General features: G+C 33.8%; 1 protein-coding gene across 1 annotated transcript; it reads left to right on the forward strand.

The window, feature by feature from the left end:
- Positions 201-5,800, forward strand: LOC109837421 (delta(24)-sterol reductase-like). The gene is given in 4 exon segments (XM_020405658.1): positions 201-338; positions 3,280-4,533; positions 5,200-5,451; positions 5,453-5,800. Coding segments are annotated over 3 exon segments (1,692 nt in total). The 5' UTR covers positions 201-338; positions 3,280-3,288; the 3' UTR covers positions 5,648-5,800.

The following is a 24,733-nucleotide window of genomic DNA, read 5'->3' on the forward strand; positions in this document are numbered from 1 at the left end:
CCCAGCCGTCCATTCGCCCCCATCATTTGGTAAGCTTACCGCCTCGTGGACCACGAGCTGCTGACGATCGAGTCTCTTATTACACTCGCTCGTAACACTGAGAATCTTCCGCTCTGGGTCGCGAGGTGTTTTTAACGGCACCACGTGGTGCATTAAAACTCAGGCGGTAACCGCACCGAGGGTACGTTACCGTTCTCCGCCTGTGTTTGCTTGGCGTATAAAATCTTGTGAGAGCTTTCAGTCTTTCTTATGAGTTCTCGAGAGTCCTTTTTCCCTCTTGATATTTGCGGCGCTGGGAGCTTTGCTCTCTGTCCAGGGTCCAACGGGAGTTTAAAGTGGTAAGCTTTTTTCACCTTATTATTTTATTTCTTTATAATTTTTTAGTGTTAGTTTTGAACTTATAGTTCCTGTAATCAGGATTATGGCTTCAATTGGGCCATAATGCACTACGGAAGTAGAGAAGCTTTACTAGAAATCGAGAAGATAATGAACCCACATTCTCTCCAATAAGTTATAGATGTAGTATATAATTATAATTTACATTCGATGGAAAATAGAATAGCGCAATGCGTATAGATAACAGGAATATGTACAATGCGCATGAGATTCGGTAATAGTAATATTAGAATTGAATCACAAGTATCAAAACATTAACAGATGTGATTACGATTATTATGCTTTTCTTGGTAGCACATGTACAATTTTGCCACATCTGTTCTTCAGTAAAAATAGATCTTATAGTCTTTAATTAGGGGGGCAAAAATTCATGGCAATTAGCCTACTCTTTGCTTCGTTACTTTGTTAACATTAATTTATTAACTTGCACAGAAACTTACGGGGTCGATAACTATAAAATTTTACTGATGTGTACCACAACGTTACTGATGAGAAAACTACACAGGCTTAAGAGTTAGATTATTTTGTTTGGGAGATTATTATTCCGTGTAAATAATTGGACAGTTTACCCAGTCGTCTTAAGAAAGGTGAATTAGCAACCAGTTTAATTTATTAAGTGTTTATTCTTTTTATTTATCTTTTCTAGAAAAAATAAATAATCCTTTTTGTGGTTTTTATATGTTTGAGTTATCTCATTTTTTTGCATTGCACGATTCTACGTTAACCCCTCGGGTAGTCGTTGTCTTATTGGATGAGTATGTGCCACTATTCTATTGTTGTTCCTTGAATTTTTTTTTTCTATTTGAATTATGAAATTGATATGCAGAAGTACATATTGCGGAAATTAGATCTATATTTAATTTCTTTAATTTGTTTAAAAAAACAAATGGACTTACAATCCATAGAAAAAACATGTAATATGTTGTGGTCAATTTGGTGAAAGCAAAAGTTGCAGCGTCCAAACAAGAAACTAAAAAAAAATAAAAACATTAATAATTCCATACCATAAAAAAAAACTTTCATATTTCAAATAGGAAAAAGAATATAAATGCTCGTGTTTCCCTATCTTGTATTTGGATTGGATATAATTTTGAGGTAATAATCCTTTTGTTCTTTAGAAAGGAATAGTAGTAAGGTGCTTGGCTAAAAATTTAAGGAGGGATTAGGTTGGACTAATTAGTCCTTTAAATTGAAATAGTCCAAGATGTGGACTTAATACAGGAGAGTGACAAGGTGTTATTATAGTCTTGGTATTATTATTCTATTGGGATTAGATCTAAAATGACCACATTAATCCTTAACTTTTCAAACAAATTTTTTTTTACCTGGGGTTTTATTTATTTCTTTCACCCACGTTCTTTTTATAGCCTTTATTTCTCTTTCATCCACGTTCTTTTTATATCGTTTGTTTCTCCTAGCGCCGGTCATCTCTCTCTCTCTCTCCCTCTCTCTCTCTCTCTCTCTCTCTCTCTCTCTCTCTCCATTTTCTTAATCCTCTCATGCATCTCTCTGAATCCTCTCTCATCATTTCTTCCAAATGTATGTGAGAACACAATATTGAAAAAACTATTTGCATTTAAAAAGAAATCTATCTCAAAAAATAAATATAGAAAAACTATCAGTTCACTATAATACTAATCATAAATTATATCTAACATAATTGAGAAGAAAGACAGTCCAAACTCGAGTTTACTTTACTCATTACACCATTAAGAAGCTATAATTCACTCTTGATTGAAAGATGGATATTTTTGACATTTCCTGTCATTTCATAATCCTATGCACCTTTTCAATGACAAGTTCCAAACATGCCATTAGTATTGGAGATGTTAATAACAAATGGATCCAAATAAATTATTAAAAATTTAACTCAATAGTCTACTGGATTATTATATACCAGGGCGGCTATAGTGAGTTAAATTAGTCCCGAGATAAAACTAAGTCCTTAAATCAAACATGGCTATAGTTCTTGCAACAATTTCCCTTAACCAGATACTTATCAATATATGTATTCAAGATATATTTTTGATAATAAAATTTCAAATGTCAATATTGTGGATTTGAAGTTGATTTTCTGCAAAAAAAAAAATACTGCATGCCACATTTGCTACTGCAATATTTCAGCAAAGCGGACCGTCCTCGGATTTTATACAAAAAGAGGGCCTTTATTGAGTCCTAATCATTTCCCCCCCTTAAGTTTTCTGTTGAGGCCACGCACCCTGGATTTGGGCTTGAGCTCACTGATGGCTTTTAGTTCACTGAAAGCATATGCCCCTATAGCCAATGTACTTCCAGTATTTCATCTACGTATAGAAGTTTTATTTTAAAAAAGGAAGGGAAATATATTCCTCTTCTATTTCGACAATGAAGAGTATTTTTTTTCAATTCTAGTTGTCTATATATAAATATTTAAATGTTCGCTATTGGTATTGCAAAAGTGAAAAAAAATGCAAATGGCTAGAACTGTAATAATTGTTAGACTCAAAATGAATCAGAACATTTAATATTAGTAGACAGTTGTGGTTGTAAATTTGAGCTCCTATTACTCAAATACATAGAGACCAAAATTCTTAAACAATAAATATAGTTGACTTATTTCAAGCTTTCGACTATGCTTGGGAGCCACGAAAGATTCATGAATATTCGGAATATATGGAGCCACATCAAATGCATGATAATATCATTGCATGTGTGGCTTTTCCTTTATGTAGATTCATTTATATAATTTTTGATGTGAAAAGCGAAAAAACAGCACACATAAAAAAACTTTATTTTTTTATTTCTTATATTCAAATAAGATTTACTTTTGTTTTAGAACAGAGAAATTTCCTGTGAACCTCATCAAGAAGTAGTGATCATTCCTATAATTTCCCTTATCCACAGAGCTCAGCCATGTCGACGCCGGACCTTCAGTCCCCTCCCCGCCCAAAACGCAAGAAGATCTGGGTAGACTACCTCGTCGAATTCCGGTGGATCATCATCGTCTTCGTCGTCCTCCCCATCTCCGCCATCATCGCCTTCATCGCCTACCTCTTTGACGTCCACGCGGAGCTCAAACCCTACAAGCAACGCCAGCAAGAACACGAAGAGAACGTCCGAAAAGTCGTCCCTCGACTCAAACAGCGCAACCCCGCAAAAGATGGCCTCGTCTGCACTGCCCGCAAGCCTTACATTGTTGTCGGCATGCGCAATGTCGATTACAAGCGCGCTCGCCATTTCGAGGTCGACCTCTCCGAGTTCTACAATATTCTCGAAGTCGACTCTGATCGAATGGTCGTCCGTGTTGAGCCACTTGTTAAAATGGGACAGCTTAGTCGGGTGACTGTACCGATGAATCTTGCGATTCCCGTCGTGTCTGAGCTCGATGACTTGACAGTGGGGGGGTTGATTAATGGTTACGGTATTGAAGGGAGCTCGCATATATACGGCCTGTTTCAGGATACTCTGGTGTCGTTGGAGATTGTCCTGGCCGATGGGAGAGTCGTTCGTGCAACTAAGGACAACGAGTACTCCGACCTTTTCTACGCGATTCCTTGGTCGCAGGGAACCCTAGGATTTTTATTGTCGGCGGAGATTAAGCTGATTCCGATCAAGGAGTACATGAGATTGACATACACTCCAGCGAGGGGGAGTCTTCGGGAGCTCGCTCAGGCATACACGGACTCCTTCGCTCCAAGAGACGGAGACCCGAAGAAAGTGCCCGACTTCGTTGAATCTTTGATCTACACGCCAACGGAGGGTGTGTTCATGACGGGTAGGTACGCGTCGAAAGACGAGGCGAACCAAAGAGGGAATGTGATTAATAGCATTGGATGGTGGTTTAAGCCTTGGTTCTACCAGCACGCGCAGACGGCGTTGAAGAGAGGGGAATTTGTGGAGTATATTCCGACGAGAGAGTACTATCATCGGCACACAAGGACGTTGTTTTGGGAGATGAAGCTCATATTGCCGTTTGGGGATCAGTGGTGGTTCCGGTGGCTGATGGGGTGGACGATGCCCCCGAAGATATCGCTGTTGAAGATGACGCAGGGGGAGGCGATCAGGCAGTACTATCATGATATGCATGTTATTCAGGATATGTTGCTGCCGCAGCATAAGGTCGCTGATGCGCTGGAGTTCCTTCACCAAGAAATGGAGGTAAATTTTAAATTAAAACAAACACCTTAATTAATTTACAATTTGTTATGCAGTTTTTGTTATTCAAACTTTGTTTAATTGGACGTTCACGCTAAACTTCAAGATTCAAGAATTCACTTAGAAAGATAGAGCGCGAAGATTTAGTTTTCACTTTGGTACCCTTTTCCGCATTTAGTTAAATTTCCTATTAAACTTGTATTATATTTAGGCCTATATTGCCCTGTAGAAATGAATCGGAACAACCAATTGTTTCCAATAGCTACTCGAACACGGATATCACCTGTTAAGCATGTGATGTAAATTTAGTAGAAAATCTAACAAAATTTGGACCTCGTGCCAAAGTGGAATGGGACAGAAAATTTGGATATCAAAGCGTTAAAAAATATAATCAGGGAAGCAAAGTGAAAATATGACTCAGCTCTGGGATAGATACCAAAGTAAAAATAAGCATGTTTTTATTATTAACTAAAATTCTGTGCAGAGGATTTTCGTCTATATGTCTGAAGAACCAAACTCCGCTACAACAGTATTACTAGTTTCAGCATTGATAAGAGGACGGTAACATAGTATAAAGAGGATTTCTTTAATTTATACAGAACTAAGAACTCTACAATATCCCCTTTTTTTTGGGTGGGGCAAAAACTGAACTCTTTCTTTCAACTGCAGGTGTACCCAATCTGGCTATGTCCACACCGTCTATTCAAATACCCAATCAAAACAATGATCAACCCCGAACCAGGCTTCGAGCAAAACCAAACACAAGGCGACACGAGCTTCGCGCAAATGTACTCTGACATCGGCGTCTACTATGCCCCTGGGCCCGTGCTCCGAGGCGAGGTCTTCGACGGGTCCGAGCCAGTCACCGCACTCGAGGACTGGCTGATCCGGACCCACGGTCCAAGCCTCAGTACTCCTGTGGTCGGAGCTATCCGAGAAGAATTTCTGGCGGATGTTTGACGGCGCCCACTACGAGTACTGCCGCAAGAAGTACGGCGCCATAGGGACGTTTATGGATGTGTATTATAAGTGCAAGAAAGGGAAGAAGACTGAGAAGGAGGTGGCGGAGGCGGAGGCTGCGATCGCCGAGAGGGTGAACGCCGATAAGACGGATTGAAGATGGTGGTGATAATATAAGTTGTAGCATTACTGGTATTCGATAAAGTTCGTCTCTCGTATTAGTCATGTTCTGGGATGATCCTTGGTAGCTGTAACGGTTTGAATTGTTTTGATACTTTGGGTCAAAATAAAGTTATGTTGGTGCATGGTATTGGCTGAGCTCTGAATTTTTTGACTGTGGAAATAATTGATGACCAGTGTCTTGGAGCTCATTGTAGGCATTTGCAGTTGCAGGTGAGTAGCCGGAGCTAAGTTTTGGAGGGGAAAAAAATAAAAATAAAATAAAAATTATAGAGTGTCATCTTAATAAAATCAGGGAGAAATAAATATAAATTGTCATTGTGAAAAGTAGAGCTTACAAACATATGATCTGAATGGTAATGTCTTCCATATGAACAACTTGTGAAAATTAAAACCCCAGAGTTTAGCGGAATTATGTGAGAGATAAACAAACAAAGCTCAAGGAGATTATACCAAAAAACCTCCTAAATGGTAATGTGGATATCTCACAACTTTATATACATCACCCTGGATTAGGGGGGGGGGGGGGGGGGGATCATATCTTAGATAAGACTGCTTGCGTATGGTACTTAAATAAATACAGTAGATACTGGATTGTATGTTAATCATTTTCTAAAATGGTGTTTATGGGGATTAAAGAAATAGAGAGAAATGAATAGCAAGTGGGCCTTTTATTTGCACTAATTTTCTCCTTACTTCTCATCTCTGTGTCTCTTAGCCTTTAATGACTATGTAAGAACACGCGTTAGAAAAACCCTATGTTCATTAGTTTGCTAAGGTAGTTTTTGTAATTTACCTCAAAAACGAGGACAATAATATCACACACCAAAATCATCATAAACACTTGCAATTTTCAAAGAGATATCAAGGGTGCATTTGGTAGATTACAACTGTAATCACAATGCAATCACCACCTTGCATGCGACTGGGACATTGCGTCTATTCTTAACATGCAATTGCAGTTGCAATTGTTTGGTACAATTTAAAAAATTGCACAACTTGTAGCTGCAATTTGTTTGGTATTGCTTTTAACTTTTCATATGCAACTTGTTTTTCACTTTTGAAAAATTGAAAAAAATTATTAGCTCACTTTATATATTTAAGGTAATCCTTTTATAAAAAAAATAATGCTTTTTTACTTTAAAAATATATAATTCAAAAGATTATTTTTTAAAAATAATAATACTCTTAGAAAAATAACATTTTCTAAAAAATAATTATATTTTAACTTATTTTTTAGAAAATAATATTTATTTTAAAAATAATTTTTCTTAAGAAAATATTTCTATATAAAAATAATATTACTCTAAAAAATAATAGTTTTTCTAAAAAATAATATTATTTTTCAAAATTATATTTTTTCCAAAAAATCATTTTTTGTCAAAAAATAAAATTTTCAATAATGATTATAATGTTATCTAAGAATTGCTAAATTACCAGATTGACATTTTTCTTAATCCCTTTTACTACTTTGTTATTTGTTTCTTGCTTTCATTTTGGTTTTTTTTTCTTCGCCCCATTGTCCAAATAGACCAAAAAATTGGTCACCGGTGAGAAAAAAAATTAAAAATCGCTAACATATAGTACACTACAGGGTAGTTATTTTGGTAACTACGGTTAGTTGTAGCACATGAGAAGCATGTGCTCCTCACCCTCTTAATTTCATGCATTGTGGCCAAAAATTAGGTTAGGACTTACTTCTCCCTTTCAAGTTCACCTTCATCTTCTTCAATTTCTTAAATATTCAGCATTGATCTCTTCAGGTTCAAGCTAAGGAAATGTGGATTTAATTAAAGAAATGGTGGTAGGAAAAATGAAGAGGAAAGAGAACAACGTTGAACCCACTACCGTTTCTTTGATTCGATCCACCACATTTTGAATTTGAGCTTAATTAAACTTGAAATGGATATGTTGTATATTTAAGAAATTTGAAGAAGACAAGGGTAAAATCGAAGGAGAAAAACTTTGATTTAAGTCCTAACCAAATTTCTAGTCCAAATTATGAATAAAACTATGAGGAAGAGGAGCACGTGCTTTTCACATGCTTCAACTAACCTAATTAATAAAATTATTACATTCCACATCAACATCATGGTTTTTTGGTTGGCAACTAATTTTTTGGTCTACTTGACAATGGATCAAGAAAATATACCAAAATGATGCCGAAGCAAGAAGAAATACCAAACTGGTAAAATAGGTGAAGAAAAAAACCAATATAGTAATTTAGCGTTCTAAATGTAAATTTTCAAAAAGCATAATTTTCAAAAAATAATTTTCTTAAATAGTAAAAAAATAATATTTATAAACTTATTTTAATCATTAATAAAGTTCTTAGATTTTTTGAAAGTTTAAATAGTGATTTTGAGATTTTATTTTATTTTTACTAATTTGGGTTGGTTGCACCTAGGTTGCAAATGAGACTTATGCTCAAAATTGCATAAGTCAAATGAAAGGGTATTTGTAACTGTAGTTGTAACTGTAACATCTAGTTGCAATAAAATAAATAATTATAACTGCAATTACAAGCCCTAAGATGTGTTTGCAAAACTTTTAGGGGTTTTTCCCCTTGAACCCAACTTAGAAATAGAGTAATTATATAGAAATCAACTTTCAACTTTAATTTATATATAAACCATTTTTAAATTAAATTTTTGTTGTGACCAACCACCTTCAAGTTAAACTTTACTAAAAAAATAAAAAAATAAGCTTAAAAATGTGAGTTGTATCCTAATAAAACATAAACAATAATTTTTTTATATGCCTTGACTGTGAGTTTTTTAAGAATACTTTTGTATTTTTAGTAAAAATTTTAACTGTGAGGTGGTTGATTTGTAATAAAAATCCACTTTAAAGGTGATTTATGTATAGATTGAAATTGAAAAGTGGTTTATAACAAACCAATTTTAGGTTGTTTCCAAGAGAGAAAGCCCAACATTTTAAGAAAAAAAGTTACATTATGGTTTTAAAAGTAGTGAGTTTTTGTTCCTTAACTGGTAAATGTACCTTCCTAAAATTTATATTGCAGGAAGTCTACATAGAGGTTTAGAAATATTTGAATTTTATGTATTGTCACATGCAGTCAAACGAGTTAGATACGGATCATATATGATACTTATTATATTCTTGTCTATTTATCAATCATAATAAAGATACAAAAACCTCACAAGTCACAAATATAGACATAAATACAGATATCTCTCGGTAATGAAAACTCATATCCATATCTGTAAAAATCAGACATGGATACAAATATGCATGCAAATATATACGTGGATACAAAACATACAAGAGAAAAAACACATTATGTTGAAAAAATAGCACATATGATACAATAAAATTCATTAATATATGTTCATTATATCTGAAAATCTAAGATCAATTAGATCTCTTGATCATCAAAATTAACCTCAAATCCATTAACTTAGGGATTAAAAGAATTGTTTTGTTATATGATCAACATATATTCAGATATTTTGGATATTGATATTTGCTATTAGATGTAGTTATTTAGTAATTGTATTCGTATCCATATCCGTATCCGTTATCTTAATGAATACAAATACATATATATATGAATATGGATTTGTTTTGCGCTTCTGAATATCATTGCAAAAGATCCAAATTAATTTGTGTACCTCATGAATGAAAATCAAACAAATAACCCAAGAATTGTGAGTTCCGGAACAATTTTGGATTTGGGTCTGAGGATATGCTAAATGGGTTTGGGATTTCAAGTGGCTCCCTAATATGATCCTTATAAATCGACCCTAGTGAAGGAAAAATTCTCCAAAAGTCATACCACCAGAAAGAAGCAAAAACTTGCAGAAAGCAGAAGCTCTTCTCTTTCATTGTCCCCCTCCCCAAATTCTCTCTTACTATGGATTCTCGCTCTCATCACCAATTTTCTCTCCTCTCACGCCCAAAATTCTACAAGTGGACCCTTTCTCTCTCTGATCTAGGTACACTCCTCTTTCTCTCTCTCTCTCTAGAGTTTCTGATCTCTCTCGGTATTGTTTGTTCGATGTTGTTACAAATTTGAAGGCCTCATATAATTATTTTCTAATTTACCGTTTCTTTGAATAAGGATAAAGTAATTACGTTTGTGAACCAATTGTATGGTGAAATGTCTGAACTCTTTTAAAGTGGGATTAGTTGATTTCATAGCTTATGTGGTGAATATAATATCATGTCTTCTTTACTTTTACACATAAGATCGCTTTTTCTATTAGATCTACTATGTGGTGAATATAATATCATGTCTTCTTTACTTTTACACATAAGATCGCTTTTTCTATTAGATCTACTTGAATTTTTTGCCAAAAAAAGGGTGGGGTGGGGGGTCATGATGCGGCATAAACATGTACCAAAAAGATTGCAAGTGCATAACCGTGTCAAGTTATAGTATTTAAGATATCTATCCCACGAGGAAGGTGTTTTGTAGGAGAAAATATAAAATCGGTTCTTATGTTGTGTGCGTGACAAATAAGATTGATGAGTGAATGTGATTGTGAAGAGATTGAGATAGTGAAAAATGATGTGTAAATAGGTGCAAATGTAAGTGAGAGTGGAAAAAAATGAATAAAATCAAGAAACAAATAAAAATCAATAATGAAGAACAAAATTCTAGAATAAAAGAAAATGCAAGAAATTAAAGATGGTGGATTCAATTATAGATATGGATAATCTAAAATTGAACCCACTTCTTAGAAAAGGGTGATTCCCTAGAGGGTTCTAGCCTAAAGGCGAATCAAACAAAATAAAATAAACAAAAAGAAAAACTAAACCCAAGAGGGTTCTAGCCTCAAGGTGAATAGTGTAAGAACTTAAAATCTAACTACAAAATAAATTATAAAAATCTAAACTACAAAATAAAATTGCAAGAATTAAATACATGAAAATAAATCTACTCTATAAGCATAAAATAAATCTAAGGCAAGAGGGTTCTAGCCTCTTGGCTATTTAATAAGAAAATAAAATCTAACTACAAGCATAGAAATAAATCTAAACTAATAAGCAATAAAAGAGAAAAAGAAAAGAAATGCAAACCTTCAAATAATTCTTCATCTTTATTGTCATCTTCATCATCCAACAAAGAGGAGAAGAGAAAAATTTAAAGTGGTGAAAAGATTATTATTATTAATTGCAATAAAAAGTTACAAATTTGGAAGGCCTTCTCAATTAAGAGTAGCCCTCCTCTCCAAAAGGAATTACAAAAATTTTCACCCCCTTAACCCCTCACTCTCTACCTCTATTTATAGTAATCATCAATGAATATGAACCATTGGATTTGTCTTGAGCCCCAAGCAACAATCTCCACCTTTGAATTTGCTTTTTGTTCTTCTCTAGTCCAACATAGGAGGCCCATATGATTTATTTGATTTTCAAAAGAAAATCAAAATCCAATACAATTTTCTGTAGCCCAATACAATTTTCTGTAGCCCAATACAAGTCCGGTCCATATGTTTGATTTTCAAAAGAAAATCAAAATCCAATTCTTGAGCCCATTCAAAATCCAGCTGCTGTTTTCAGCAAAAGTTGGTTCTGTTGAGGAATTCATTATATCTTCGTTTGATTACAACAAATTCAAAGAAATAGTCTTTTTATAAGACCTTTTCTACACAACAAAGCAAAATTTACAACTCTTGAGAAAATAACACAAAAATCGTCTATCGATTCTTGTTTTTGTGGGACTTTGCCTGTGCCGGGAACGCTTTGGTTCGTGGACCGCCGAATCAAAAATCGTGAAGGGGGTTTACTGATTCTGACTTCGTTTATCGAAGTGAGAATTTGAAACGATATCTTATCAAAGTAAGATAGTCGTTCTTCTTAAAATCAAGTCAAAGCTCAATTTCAAGGAGTTGCACGAAAACTCAAATCTGCTCTCTCTGCTCTGGATTGCTCGAAAATATGCTCGATCCTCGTCAGTAGTGACCCTAGGGGGTATTTATAGCCTCTGGGGTTCATAACTGAAAAAACTCAACAAACGACGAAATTAGACTGGCGAGACAGTGTTTGCTGTCTCGGCCCGCGAGACAGTAAATACTGTCTCGGAAACAGTAACCGCAGGTAGTTTTCATTTTAACTGCCTTCCCACATTTCAAACTCCGTTATTTTGGCAGTTATTCACGTGATTTTCGCCCACGATGTTTTTCACGTCCTTTGGCAGTTATGGGATACTTTGGATAAGATAGATTTTACTTACGATCCCTTCAATGCTTGGTTGAGTAGATCGTGTAGAAGAATCTGTAAAATGGCTTCGGCTCTTGATCTCTTCATCCATTAGTCTATTCAGTTCTTTGTAGAATAGCCAATACTTCTCCGGCACTGCGTTTATCGCTCGACCGTTGTTGAGATCTTGAATTGAAGCTGGTATTTCCAGATTGATGCTCGTATGTCCTTTGAGAATTCGTCAAGTTATCCTTAAGAATATTAAGAGTAATATTCTCCAGAAACTTCCCATCGAGTGTAGGAAAACAGTTTAGACTCGTGTACCTATCGGAGTATTCATGTGTATCGAAACAGTACGATACCACCTATTATACTCAAAGAATCATTGCCATCTTGTGATACGAGACAGCTTATACTGTCTCATTGTACGAGACAGTAAATGCTGTCTCGCGGTGCGAGACAGTAAAAGCTGTCTCGTGGTGTGAGACAGTAAAGTCTGTCTCGCACAGCGAGACAGTAAAATCTGTCCCGCTCGGTTAAGTCGGGGGTTATAAAACCCGACTTAGGGTTTTTTCTGAGATTTTTTACGTCGGATTTTGGCGATTTTCAGGCGATTTCTTCAGCGATTTTGGACCAGTTTTCTTCTATTTCTTCTCCTCTTTGTTGCCGACTCGGGTGGTGCTTTTGTTCAGGGAGATTTCACTCGGATTTCTGAAGGTTTGTTCACCCTCTTTCCTTTAAAACTTTGATTTTCTTCAACTTTGACCTTGCATGCACTGTCTCGGCCATATTTTGTGATATTTTGGTCAATTTCACATTCAAAACCCTAATTTTCACGTTGGGTTTTACTGTAGATCACATATTGGTCATGTCGCCGCGTAGATCTCGAGGTTCTCGAGGCCATCCGACTGTTCAGTCTCCCGAGGGGGCTGCTTTTAGTTCTATGTGACTAACACCTTAAAATTTTATGCCACAGATTATCCCAGTTCTAATTTTAAGTTCTAAGTGACTAACCCCCCCTTGGTAAAAATATTTTTGATGGGCTTTTGGGCCTTTGTGGCTTCTTCTTGAGCATGATGTGTAGGAGGATTTTTGGCCTTGCTTCATAGCATTCATTTGTGGGCTTTTGTTTGATTGACTTCTAAAATGCTACAAAATGGAGAAGAGAGATTTTTAAGGGGTTTTACATTTAATAATATTTATTTATATTTTCATTCATTATGTGGAAACTAAGCTAACAACAATTATTAATGGTATATTTATTCATGTAAAATAGATAATGAGGGTATAAAATTGTAATAAAATGTGATTATCAAATACCCCCACACCTAAACTTTTGCTAGTCCTCTAGCAAAGAAAATAAAAAGAAAATCCTAACTCACGTTCGCAGGAATCACGATTGTATTTAGCGCATACAACAAGCCTTTAAACCCCTAGGTTACCCTAGTGGACGAGTTGTAGTCTCGTGAGGGTTTACAGTGAATATACCCACAAAATTCGGTCAACTTGCCAAATTAAAGAAGTCTGTAAATAACTAAGTTCACTTGATAACTTTTAGATAATCTAATTGGAGCCAGTTATCACTCAAGAAAATATTTTTATATATAACTCTAAGGTATATTTTTAAGAAAATCTTCTCATTGTAGCAATACAAAATCAAGCCAAACTTATAAATTTACTTTAAAAGTTTTGAAAAGAATATGCTAACTCTTTGTTTTAAATAATTTTCAAGTTGCTTGATTTAAAATATTTTCCAAGACCATATATACAACTATAATTTTTTTTAACTCTTTCATCCTTGGTGATTTTTTTCTACTTTAACGGGCTTTTTAAGTGACCATTTAATGAGTTTTGGGCCAATGGATCCCAACCCAAATGGGCTTAGGTCATTAAGTATGAAAATACTCCTTGGGCTTAATTACTCGGTCAGCTTAGGCTTAATAAAATAGAATCACCTTGAATTAAAGAGTTTTTTTTGTGCCCATTTTTCGCACTCTTCTTTTGCAATTTTTTTTGTATATGTATATATATTTTGAAAATATGTAAATCAAGACACTTTGAAAAATTATTTTTAACTCTAAGTTCAGCATGCAAAAATTTTATTATTTTAAATAAAAGTCCAAGTTAAGGCTTAAGTAAAGTATACTACTTTGAAAATCATTTCTTAAGAAATTTATTTAGAGTTATCATAAAAAGTGAACTTAAGTAAATAACCAACTAGGGATTAGAAATTTTCAAATTTATCAAATAAATTAATTATTACATAACTCTATCAATTTGGCAAGTGACGATATTTTTATAAATTTTTTTAAAAGAAAAAGGGAAAATGTAACTAAAAATGTAAAATAAAGAGAAAAAATAACTAATTCTCACCCCCACACCTAAATTTTGCATTGTCCTCAATGCAAATTCTATGATGCATAAAGTAAAGCAGATAAGAAGTGAAGCACTTACATTTGGTCCGCTAGTAAAAATCTGCAATTACCTTTGGTCTGAGGAGGATGAAAACAACAATTTATTCTTCTTTTTTTTTCTTTTTTTCTTTTTTTTCTTCTTCTTTTCTTTTTTTTTCTTTTTTTTCCTTCTTTTTTTTGAAAACTAAACAAGAAACTCTCACATGATAGAAGAATAAATTCTTTTTATTATTCTGAAATAAACAAAATAAACAATGTAGAATGAAGTATTCAACATGAAGAGTTCCTGTTCTACATTGAATCCTACCTTACTGTTAAAAATTATTCCCCGGATTTTAAACAAATTCAGAATGATATAATCAATAATGTGAATTTCCAAGCATTTCGGGGTGTTCAGTAATTCTTGTAACAAAGTAAGGTAGGTATTATTGGTGTCATGCATTTTACATTTCTTAATGAACTTAGACTCTTGTACTGTGAAGTTTTGTAATTCTTCTGTGAAGTTTTGAAAATTTGGTTGTTGATTATTCTCCAAGAATCTAAGTTCATCAAGAAAGAGTTCTTCAAAATTTAATTCAAAGCAGCACATGTTTAACACAGTTTTATTATTCTCAAGGACCTGATCTGCTTCTTCTAAAAACTCTAACTCTTCATCAAAAATTTTCTCAAAACTCAAATCAGACTCTTTTTCTTCTTCTTCTTCTTCTGATCTTTCCTGAATGTAGTTTATTTCTAGAGACTGATTATTTGGTTGGTCCCCTGGATTAAAAATGTTGAGATCAGCAGTCAAATTCCCAAAGGACAGCTTCATTTGACCAGTTCTACAGTTGATGAGAGCATTAGAAGTGGCTAAGAACGGTCGTCCTAAGATGATAGGTGTCTGTCCTTTGGGATTGGAAACAGGCTGTGTTTCCAAGACTACAAAATAAAAATAAAATCTCCAACCTTAATCAGAACATCCTCTAACTCACCCATAGGGACCTTGACAGATCTATCAGCCAACTGTAAGGTGCATTTGGTTGGGTTCAGTACACCTAGACCCAATTGCTGATAGACTGAATATGGAAGCAAATTGACACTGGCCCCTAAGTCTAAAAGCGCCTTATCAATGTGAGTATTACCAATGATACATGAAATGATGGGGGAACCTGGATCTTTACGTTTCAAAGGTATGGGATTTGATAGCATTTCACTGATATTGGCGGCTAAAAAGACTTTCTTTGGGACATTTATTCTCCTCTTCTTAGTGCACAATTCTTTTAAAAATTTAGCATAAGATGGAATTTGTTCAATTACATCTAAGAGAGGAATGTTGACCTTAACCTGCTTGAATGTCTCTAGGATTTTCTCCTCCTGAGGAGAGTGTTTCCTAGACCTGAGTCTATCTGGAAAGGGAGCAACCGGTCTAAATCTATCAAAAGCAGGCTCAGGTTCGGGTTCAGGTTCTTGGTCATCTGAGGGGAGTGATTGTTGAATAGATTCATCAGAAGGAGAAGGAGAAGGAATTTGTACAGGATCAAGAGTTTGACTTGGAGGAGTTCTCACTTGATTATCGACCTGTCTACCTGACCGAAGTGAATGGATTGCATTCACTTGAGCTTCATAGGATGAACTGCATCCTGTGTTATTAGGGTTGACCACGGGTTGACTCGGAAATTTTCCTTTCTCTCTTTCACTCACGGCACTAGCTAGTTGACCAAGTTGGGATTCTAATCTAGCTATAGCTTGAGTGTTGGAGTTGAGCATTTGTCCGGTTGATTGCATGAAGGAATTCAGCGTGCTAGACGTTTGAGTCAACATATTCGTGGTTTGAGTAGAGGCCTTAATTATGGTTTCTAAACCCCTTTCCAAGACGTTGAGACGTTTATCCTGATCTGGATTGTGATGAGTCTGAATTACAGCTTGATGAAGAGGAGACTGATTTTGATATGACAGATTGGGTTGTTGAAATTATAAATGAGAATTGAACGGAACTGTGTTTCCCCTAGGAAAATGTTAGGTCGAAGCGGGAGTGAAGTTTTGAGTTCCGGGAGAATTTCCTTGATTCCATGCAAAGTTGGGATGATTTCTCCAACCTGGATTGTAGGTTGGAGAAAATGGATCATTTCTAGGGTGCTGGAATGCAGCGTTCATCTGTTCTAATGTATTATTGTTTCCTAGGAAATGACATTCCTCTGAAACGTGGGTAGGAGACTGACAATTATGACATCCTGAGGCAGAAACATGATTGATTTGAGCTGGAGCTCGTTCCTTAATTTCTAAAGCTTCTAACCTTCGCAGAATCGTCGCCATCTTCGCTTCAGAAGCAATGTTTGACTCTAAGGAAAGACCACAAGACTTAGATTAGGGAACTGATGAAACCCTATCATCGCACTGTTCCCATTGCATTGTTTTTTCAGAAAGACTCTCCAAAAACTCCCAAGCTTCATCAGCATTTTTCCTCATAAAATCCCCGTGGCACATTGATTCTAAGGAAGTTTTTGCAGAATAATCTAATCCCTCATAAATTATTTGGCACAATCGCCATTTTTCTAAACTGTGATGAGGACATTGGATGAGAAGATCTTTAAATCGGTCAAAATACTTCCAAAAAGGTTCTCCCGAGATAATTTTAAAATTCTTGATGTTGTTTCTTAGCTTTACCGTTTTATTGATAGGGAAAATTTTTTTAAGAAAAATTGTGATAAATTCTTCCCAAGTAGTGATGGAATTTGTTGGTAAGCTGTACAGCCATTTTTTAGCTTTATCCTTAAGAGAAAATGGAATAAATCTAAGCTTAATCGCATCTTCGGTTAATTCTCTCATTTTAATCATAATACACACTTCCTCAAATTCCGAAATAAAAATATATGCATCTTCTGTTTCATTACCAAGGAATTTGGAAAGCATGTTTATGTATTACGGTCTAAGCTTAAAATTTATTCCATTTGTTTCGGGGAGCCTAATGCACGAGGGGATTGCATTTCTAATGGGATAGCACATATCATGAAAAACGGGTGGATTAGGATGCTCCATTTCTATGATTGGTTCAAAGCGAATTAATCGATGTGTATTATCCCTAATCCACTGTTGCATACACCAAAATATTTCTTTTTATTTTTATTTTTATTTTTTATTTTTTTTAAGAAAAAAAATTAGCTTTTTTTTATGAGAAGAAAAGGATAAAGAAAAATCTTAACTAAAACAAATCAAAACAATCACTTTTCAATCACTCTAATTCTAGGGTTTAGCCTAATTCACTAGACCAGCTCCTAACCAAAAACTCCTACAGTGAAAAGATAAAAGTTTTACCCAGGTAGTTAGCCAGGTAAGGATAGTACTAGAGGGTGATCAAAGATCAATTAAGTACCTTTTTCCTTACGGAGCGCTTTACGCAACCCCTAAACCTTGCCTTAGACACCAACTAATCTGAGAAAACTTAAACCGGTTCACTTAAGGATTTCTTGTTCCTTATTGAGCTCGAATCCTTAGGAGCCAACGTCTAATGAGTTTTATTAGGCTTGGGTTTGTGAAGTGAGGAATTAGTGATTTTTACGCTAAGGAAAGGGTGATGAAATCCCTCACATTATCTTGATTATGGGGTTTTGCCCTTAAAAATATTTTTAAGTGTGTGCCAAATCAAGATGCTCAAATCACTTGGTGAATTCCTACTATCAATATGAAATGCAACCCTATGAATTAAAAGCAACTAAAAAGGATGGAAAAGAAAAATCTTTTTTTTTTAATTAGGGTTAACAATCAAACAAATGAGAAGGGGGGAATTTGTTATCTTGTTAGTAAATGTTAAAGTGGAGGATGAATTTTATTATGGTTAACAAAAAATAAAATCCCTTTTTTTAAGTCCTAATTATCTCTAATTGTGAAGAAGTAGCTAAAGGGTGGAATTAAAAACTAGAAAGAGGACTTACCTGAAAGCAAATCTTCAAATCCTAGCTCTCCAATCCGCGATCTTCAAGCTCCAAGCGTTTCCTTCACAAAAAACACACAAGTTAAAGAACCAAAATAATTAAAACCTACTTAAGCACCTTCCCCGGCAACGGCGTCAAAACTTGATGCGGCATAAACATGTACCAAAAGGGTTGCAAGTGCACAACCGTGTCAAGTTATAGTATTTAAGATATCGATCCCACGAGGAAGGTGTTTTGTAGGAGAAAATATAAAATCGGTTCTTATATTGTGTGCGTGACAAATAAGATTGATGAGTGAATGTGATTGTGAAGAGATTGAGATAGTGAAAAATGGTGTGTAAATAGGTGCAAGTGTAAGTGAGAGTGGAAAAAAAATGAATAAAATCAAGAAACAAATAAAAATCAATAATGAAGAACAAAATTATAGAATAAAAAAATGCAAGAAATTAAAGATGGTGGATTCAATTATAGATATAGATAATCTAAAATTGAACCCACTTCTTAGAAAAGGGTGATTCCCTAGAGGGTTCTAGCCTAAAGGCGAATCAAACAAAATAAAAATAAACAAAAAGAAAAACTAAACCCAAGAGGGTTCTAGCCTCAAGGTGAATAGTGTAAGAAATTAAAATCTAACTACAAAATAAATTGTAAAATCTAAACTACAAAATAAAATTGTAAGAATTAAATGCACAAAAATAAATCTACTCTATAAGCATAAAATAAATCTAAGGCAAGATGGTTCTAGCCTCTTGACTATTTTACAAGAAAATAAAATCTAACTACAAGCATAGAAATAAATCTAAACTAATAAGCAATAAAAGAGAAAAAGAAAAGAAATGCAAACCTTCAAATAATTCTTCATCTTCATCTTCATCTTTATCATCCAACAAAGAGAAGAAGAGAAAAATTTAAAGTGGTGAAAAAATTATTATTATTAATTGCAATAAAAAGTTATAATTTTGGAAGACCTCCTCAATTAAGAGTAACCCTCCTCTCCAAAAGGAGTTACAAAAATTTTCACCCCCTTAACCCCTCACTCTCTACCCCTATTTATAGTAATCATCAATGAATATGAGCCATTGGATTTGTCTTGAGCCCCAAGCAACAATCTCCACCTTTGAATTTGTTTTTTGTTCTTCTCTAGTCCAACATAGGAGGCTCATATGATTTATTTGATTTTCAAAAGAAAATCAAAATCCAATACAATTTTCTGTAGCCCAATACAATTTACTGTAGCCCAATACAAGTCTGGTCCATATGTTTGATTTTCAAAAGAAAATCAAAATCCAATTCTTGAGCCCATTCAAAATCCAGCTGCAAACCGGCCCAATGGAAATACACAATTAAAAGCTAAGTCCGGTCTTAATGGAGCTTGATTTTAAAAAAAAAACATGAAGGTCCAAATGGGGTTCGATCACTGTAGCAGGTCCATGAGAGTTTATTTGATTTCCCCATTTCATTTCCAAAAGCAAGCAATCAATGAACTGGCCCATTGAAAATCAAAGCATCCGGCCCATGGAAAAATCAAGGGTGCAGCAAGTCTTTGGCCCATAGAAAAATCAAAGCATCTATGAAGAAAATTCTGCAGCAAACAAACAAATCCGGCCTCCATTTTGATTCATTTGATAAAAAATGCAAATAAGTCCAAAGCAACAGGGTCCGGTTTTGATTTTCAAAATGGAGCTTCAAATCAAGTCCGGCCCAGCACAATTCCAAAGCTGTAGCCTATTCCATGAAACTTCCCTTAGTAAAAATATTTTTGATGGGCTTTTGGGCCTTTGTGGCTTCTTCTTGAGCATGATGTGTAGAAGGATTTTTGGCCTTGCTTCATAGCATTCATTTGTGGGCTTTTGCTTGATTGACTTCTAAAATGCTACAAAATTGAGAAGATAGATTTTTAAGGGGTTTTTACATTTAATAATATTTATTTATATTTTTATTTATTATGTGGAAACTAAGCTAACAAAAATTATTAATAGTATATTTATTCATGTAAAATAGATAATGAGAGTATAAAATTGTAATAAAATGTGATTATCAGGTCAATTGGTTTATCTTTGACTGTGTGATGGAGATAATATTTCTCTTGAGGGTTATAGTGTTGGATTAGAATATACACATTAGTGATGGTTATTGTTGGGTTACTTATGAGGATGTGGTATACGAGTTTTCTTGTTTCATTCCGAAGATAAGAATCCAATTATTCAGGGCATGCAATAATTCAAGGTAACATTTAGGAAATTCTTTCCTATCTTAGTTCTTACGGTAGCCACTACACGATCACTCTCTGTTGCGATTCTTTCTCCTAGACTCTATAGTAAGTGCTTCAAATTTACTTAAAAGAATCAAGGGAAAATTACTTCTAGCCCCAAAATAACAAAATTTATTCCTCCCACCCCAAAACTTTTTCAAAACTCCAAAAACCACCTAAGTAAATGCTATATGCGTTAAGGTCCCTCCAACTCAAGTTACCCTCATCTGTACTTTAAAAATATGATTAGACCAAAATAACCTCCACAGTTTGTTTAGGGGCGCGGAGGGGTGGGGGTCATTGGAGAAGATGAGGTCCTTCACTATATGCTCATTTAATGATGATTAGAAAGTGGTTTTGGAGGGAAGAAGACCTAGTTCCCTCCAATTTAATCCCTACAACCATCTTCTACCTCTCTCTCTCTCTCTCTCTCTCTCTCTCTCTCTCTCTCTCTCTCTCCCCCTCCCTCCCTCTAAATTTTGTCCATAAATACTCTTCAATTCTTCAACTACTCTCCCATGGCCATATAATTTTCTTTCATAAATCTGCTTTGCTTCTTCAACTACTTTTCTTCATAATGATGGAAAGATCCTTATTTTGCATGCAGTGGTGTAGCCAGGATTTTTTTTGCCGTGGGCGAAAAAATAACAAAGCAAAAATAAAATAAAATAAACAAACTAAGAGTGCTTTGATTAGATATTGATAAAAAAGACAAAGTTGTATCATATACATTCAAAATATGAGATACACAAGGAACAAAAGTATCTATCTAAGTCGAGCTCTACGAGTATGTCGTGAATCAAACTCATATGAGATACACAAGGAACAAAAGTATCTATCTAAGTCGAGCTCTACGAGTATGTCGTGAATCAAACTCCTCTACCATTTCTTCTATGTCGATGCTGCTATCTAAGTCGAGCTCTACGAGTATGTCGTGAATCAAACTCCTCTACCATTTCTTCTATGTCGATGCTGGAAGTAATTTCTTTTTTAATATAAAGTATCATATTATTAGCAAGCAATTCATCTCACATCTTGTTGCGCAATGATGTTTTTATGAGTTTCATTGCTGAAAATGCTCTTTTTGTGCTTGCAGTCGAAACAGAAAGAGTCAACACGAGCCGAATCAACCTATCAATAAGAGGATACCTTTTGGATTTTCCTTTACTTACCAACTTTTGGCATAATCCTGAGAGTGTAGTAATATTTTGAAAATCAGGATCACACCGCATATCATGCTCATAATGTTACAATTGATGTCTCAGCTAATAATTAATCTCCATTTCACTGAAATCTTGGGGATAATATTTATTCGCAAGCATGCAAAGGTCATCAACTTTAAATGATTTGAAAGAATCTTTTGGATCCAAAGCAGAGCTAAGACTTACAAGTTCTACTGCTCTATCGGATAATCTTTCACTTAACTCCATCACTTGTGTGTTAATAACTTCATATAATATATCAAAGCGATAATGATGCTCAATTGTAATTTCATCACTCTGTTGACAAGAACAACCTATGCCCTTCACATAACGAGAACTCATATCGAGTATATCAATTTCATGTTTCATACAAAAGGATACTACAAACTGTAGGAAATTTTGCCATTTGTGGTCATTTTTCAACTCACGAAGAAGAGTTTTTGTGATAGAGATAGAATCCATACCAGTTAAAATATCTTAATCTTTTCTTTGCAGCGATTGACAAAGTACTTCTGTTATTCCTATTATTTCAACCATTAAGTGTAAGTTAAAAACAAAGTCAAATGAACCCATTGTAGTAAACCCACCACTAGCTTCTGCACGGATTTTTCTAGTCAACTCATCTGCCTTTATAATATCAAGAACTTTCCACACAAGTTTATACAAACCAAGCAAACTACAAGCAGAAGAATAGTGTGAGCCCTAACGGGTAGAAGTAGGTCGTCTCAAAGTAGTCTGCTGATTACCTTCAGTACTTGTTTGTAATTCACCTCTTTCCATCAAATTTTCAACATCTTCCCTTTGTGCAACTCTTAGTTGTTGATTCCGCTTATTTGCACTGTATTTGAGCAATTCAATAACGTTTCCACGATTTGTTGAATCAAGAGATTCGTCATGCCCTCGAAGAGCACATCCTTGACATGCTAGCCAATGAATAGCATTAATCGTAGTGACAACACGCACGCGCTTTTTTTATTTTAGTTTCATCTTGTAAGCTCAAATGTTTCTTAATGTTTTGAGATGGCTTTTTCAAAGTATCAAGCATTAAAACACTTTTTGAATGTATTGATCCTGTTTCTCCTTCATGCACTCAAAAATGACTATCTTTTCCTCTAGCTCTCTTCTAACTACTAGATTTTATACACATGTAATGCACGTGGTTAAATATCATGATTAAGTATTTTTGGGTTATTTTTTAACTAAAATTTGTTTATTAGTTCCACTTTAATAGTTTGCGCTCACTTTTGTCTCTAAACTTTTATATCGTGATTTTTTTAATGTTTGTTTACATGTGCTACACCCAATTTAAATTTTTACTTTGATATTTGAATTGACAGAAAACAAATATAATTTGAAGCTAATTTGAATTTTCATTTTATTTTGACCGATATGAAACCAAGCTTTACTTGAGAAAATATAGTGTTGCAAAATTGAAAATATTAAAATAGTATTAGGTGAATATTTAATACCAATAAAGCAAAATGATTGATTAAAAGTATGCTAAAATGATATAAAAATATTAAGTTTGTTCCTAATCATTGATAGACTTCATAAAAAAATTATCAATTAAAGATTAATATTAACTCTAGTATATTTTTATATGATAAAAGCATCCACATAAGTATATAAAAATACTTGAAAAAAGTTCATGAAACTCCCTTATAAAGATTTCTAATTTCACTCAAAATAATTAAACTATTCTATAATATATTTAAGAAAAAAATGTCTTTTATTCTTTCTGTTTTATTTTTTATTGAGCTAAGAACAATCATTCTTCACCTTTTTCTTTTTCGCGGGTAATTCTAGAGTAGTGGCTTCATCATCTATATCGATTGTGACATCAAGTTAGAATTGTATTTTTTATGTTGTTATCTTCCTGGGCTCGTTAATCTTTTATCTACTTATTTAACTTTTCAAATAAGTCAATTGTATTTCTGATGTTCAACACAAACTGCTTAATTAAAATTCTTCTGATGTGCATCAAATAAGAGTTTCTATTATGTCAATAACATTACATTTGCTCTATCCATGTCATTTTTCACAAAGATCTAAACTAAATACTTGTATTTTTTTTACTAATTTGCCATAAATTATAATATTAATATTTAATTTATTTAGTATTTAAAGAATAAAGTATGAAATTTGTGAAGACTTACTAATTTTTTATATCTTCCATGGAGAATTCTTTTTTTGATTGGGATAAAGTTGTTAAATTATTTTTTAACGCAACTCAGTCGGTGCTTCTTTAATAGATATGATTTATGTTAATGCTAATTAAGGTGATTTTTGGACATTTTTTGAATTTTAAATTTATTTTCGTTACTTTGTCATTTGCAATAGAAATAGCTTAATTATTTTGAAGGGTATTTCTGAACATTGTGATCGTTTCTCTATATGTAATTCCTTGTATTATTTTACCTTATAAATATTATTAACATCATAAATTAATGTTTCTAAATTATAATTAATTAATGCTAAGCTATTATATTATAATATTTTATCATTTTTATGGATTTAAATATTTATTAATTAATTTACTAATGTATTTTTCCTACTCCAACCTATTAGTAAAATTATATGCAGTTACTTTAATTTATATAGTGACGATAATTTTAAGCAATAATATTTTTTTAATTTTTATTCCTTAGCCGAATGTTTTAATCAATTCTTATTGCATTTATTTACCAGTATCAACTTATACTATTTTTAGATGCCGAAAAGGGATCAATAGTAAACCCTAAATTGGAATTACACACACACACACAATCACTCACACACACACACATACATACACTCACACACTCACTCACTCACAAACGCACACATATCTTAATGAAAAAATATCAACAATTACCCTTTTTTTTGCCAAGTTTTAAAATTTATGCCCTTTTTTTGGTTTTGAACTTTGAAAGTGTGATTTGTAATTTTTAAAATTTTGGGATAGTTTTTTTTTAAAATTCTTTTAAGTTTGATAGTTATAACTTCTATATATGTTTTATGTTTCAGTGGTAATTTTTTTTAAATGTCAGGATATTTCTTGCAACTTTAAAATTTTAAGGGTGATTTTTTCAATTATTAAAACTATAGATTAATTTTGAAAAAAAATAAATTTTTAACAGT

This window comes from Asparagus officinalis, chromosome 4, assembly GCF_001876935.1.
Source record: "Asparagus officinalis chromosome 4, Aspof.V1, whole genome shotgun sequence".
NCBI lineage: Eukaryota > Viridiplantae > Streptophyta > Magnoliopsida > Asparagales > Asparagaceae > Asparagus > Asparagus officinalis.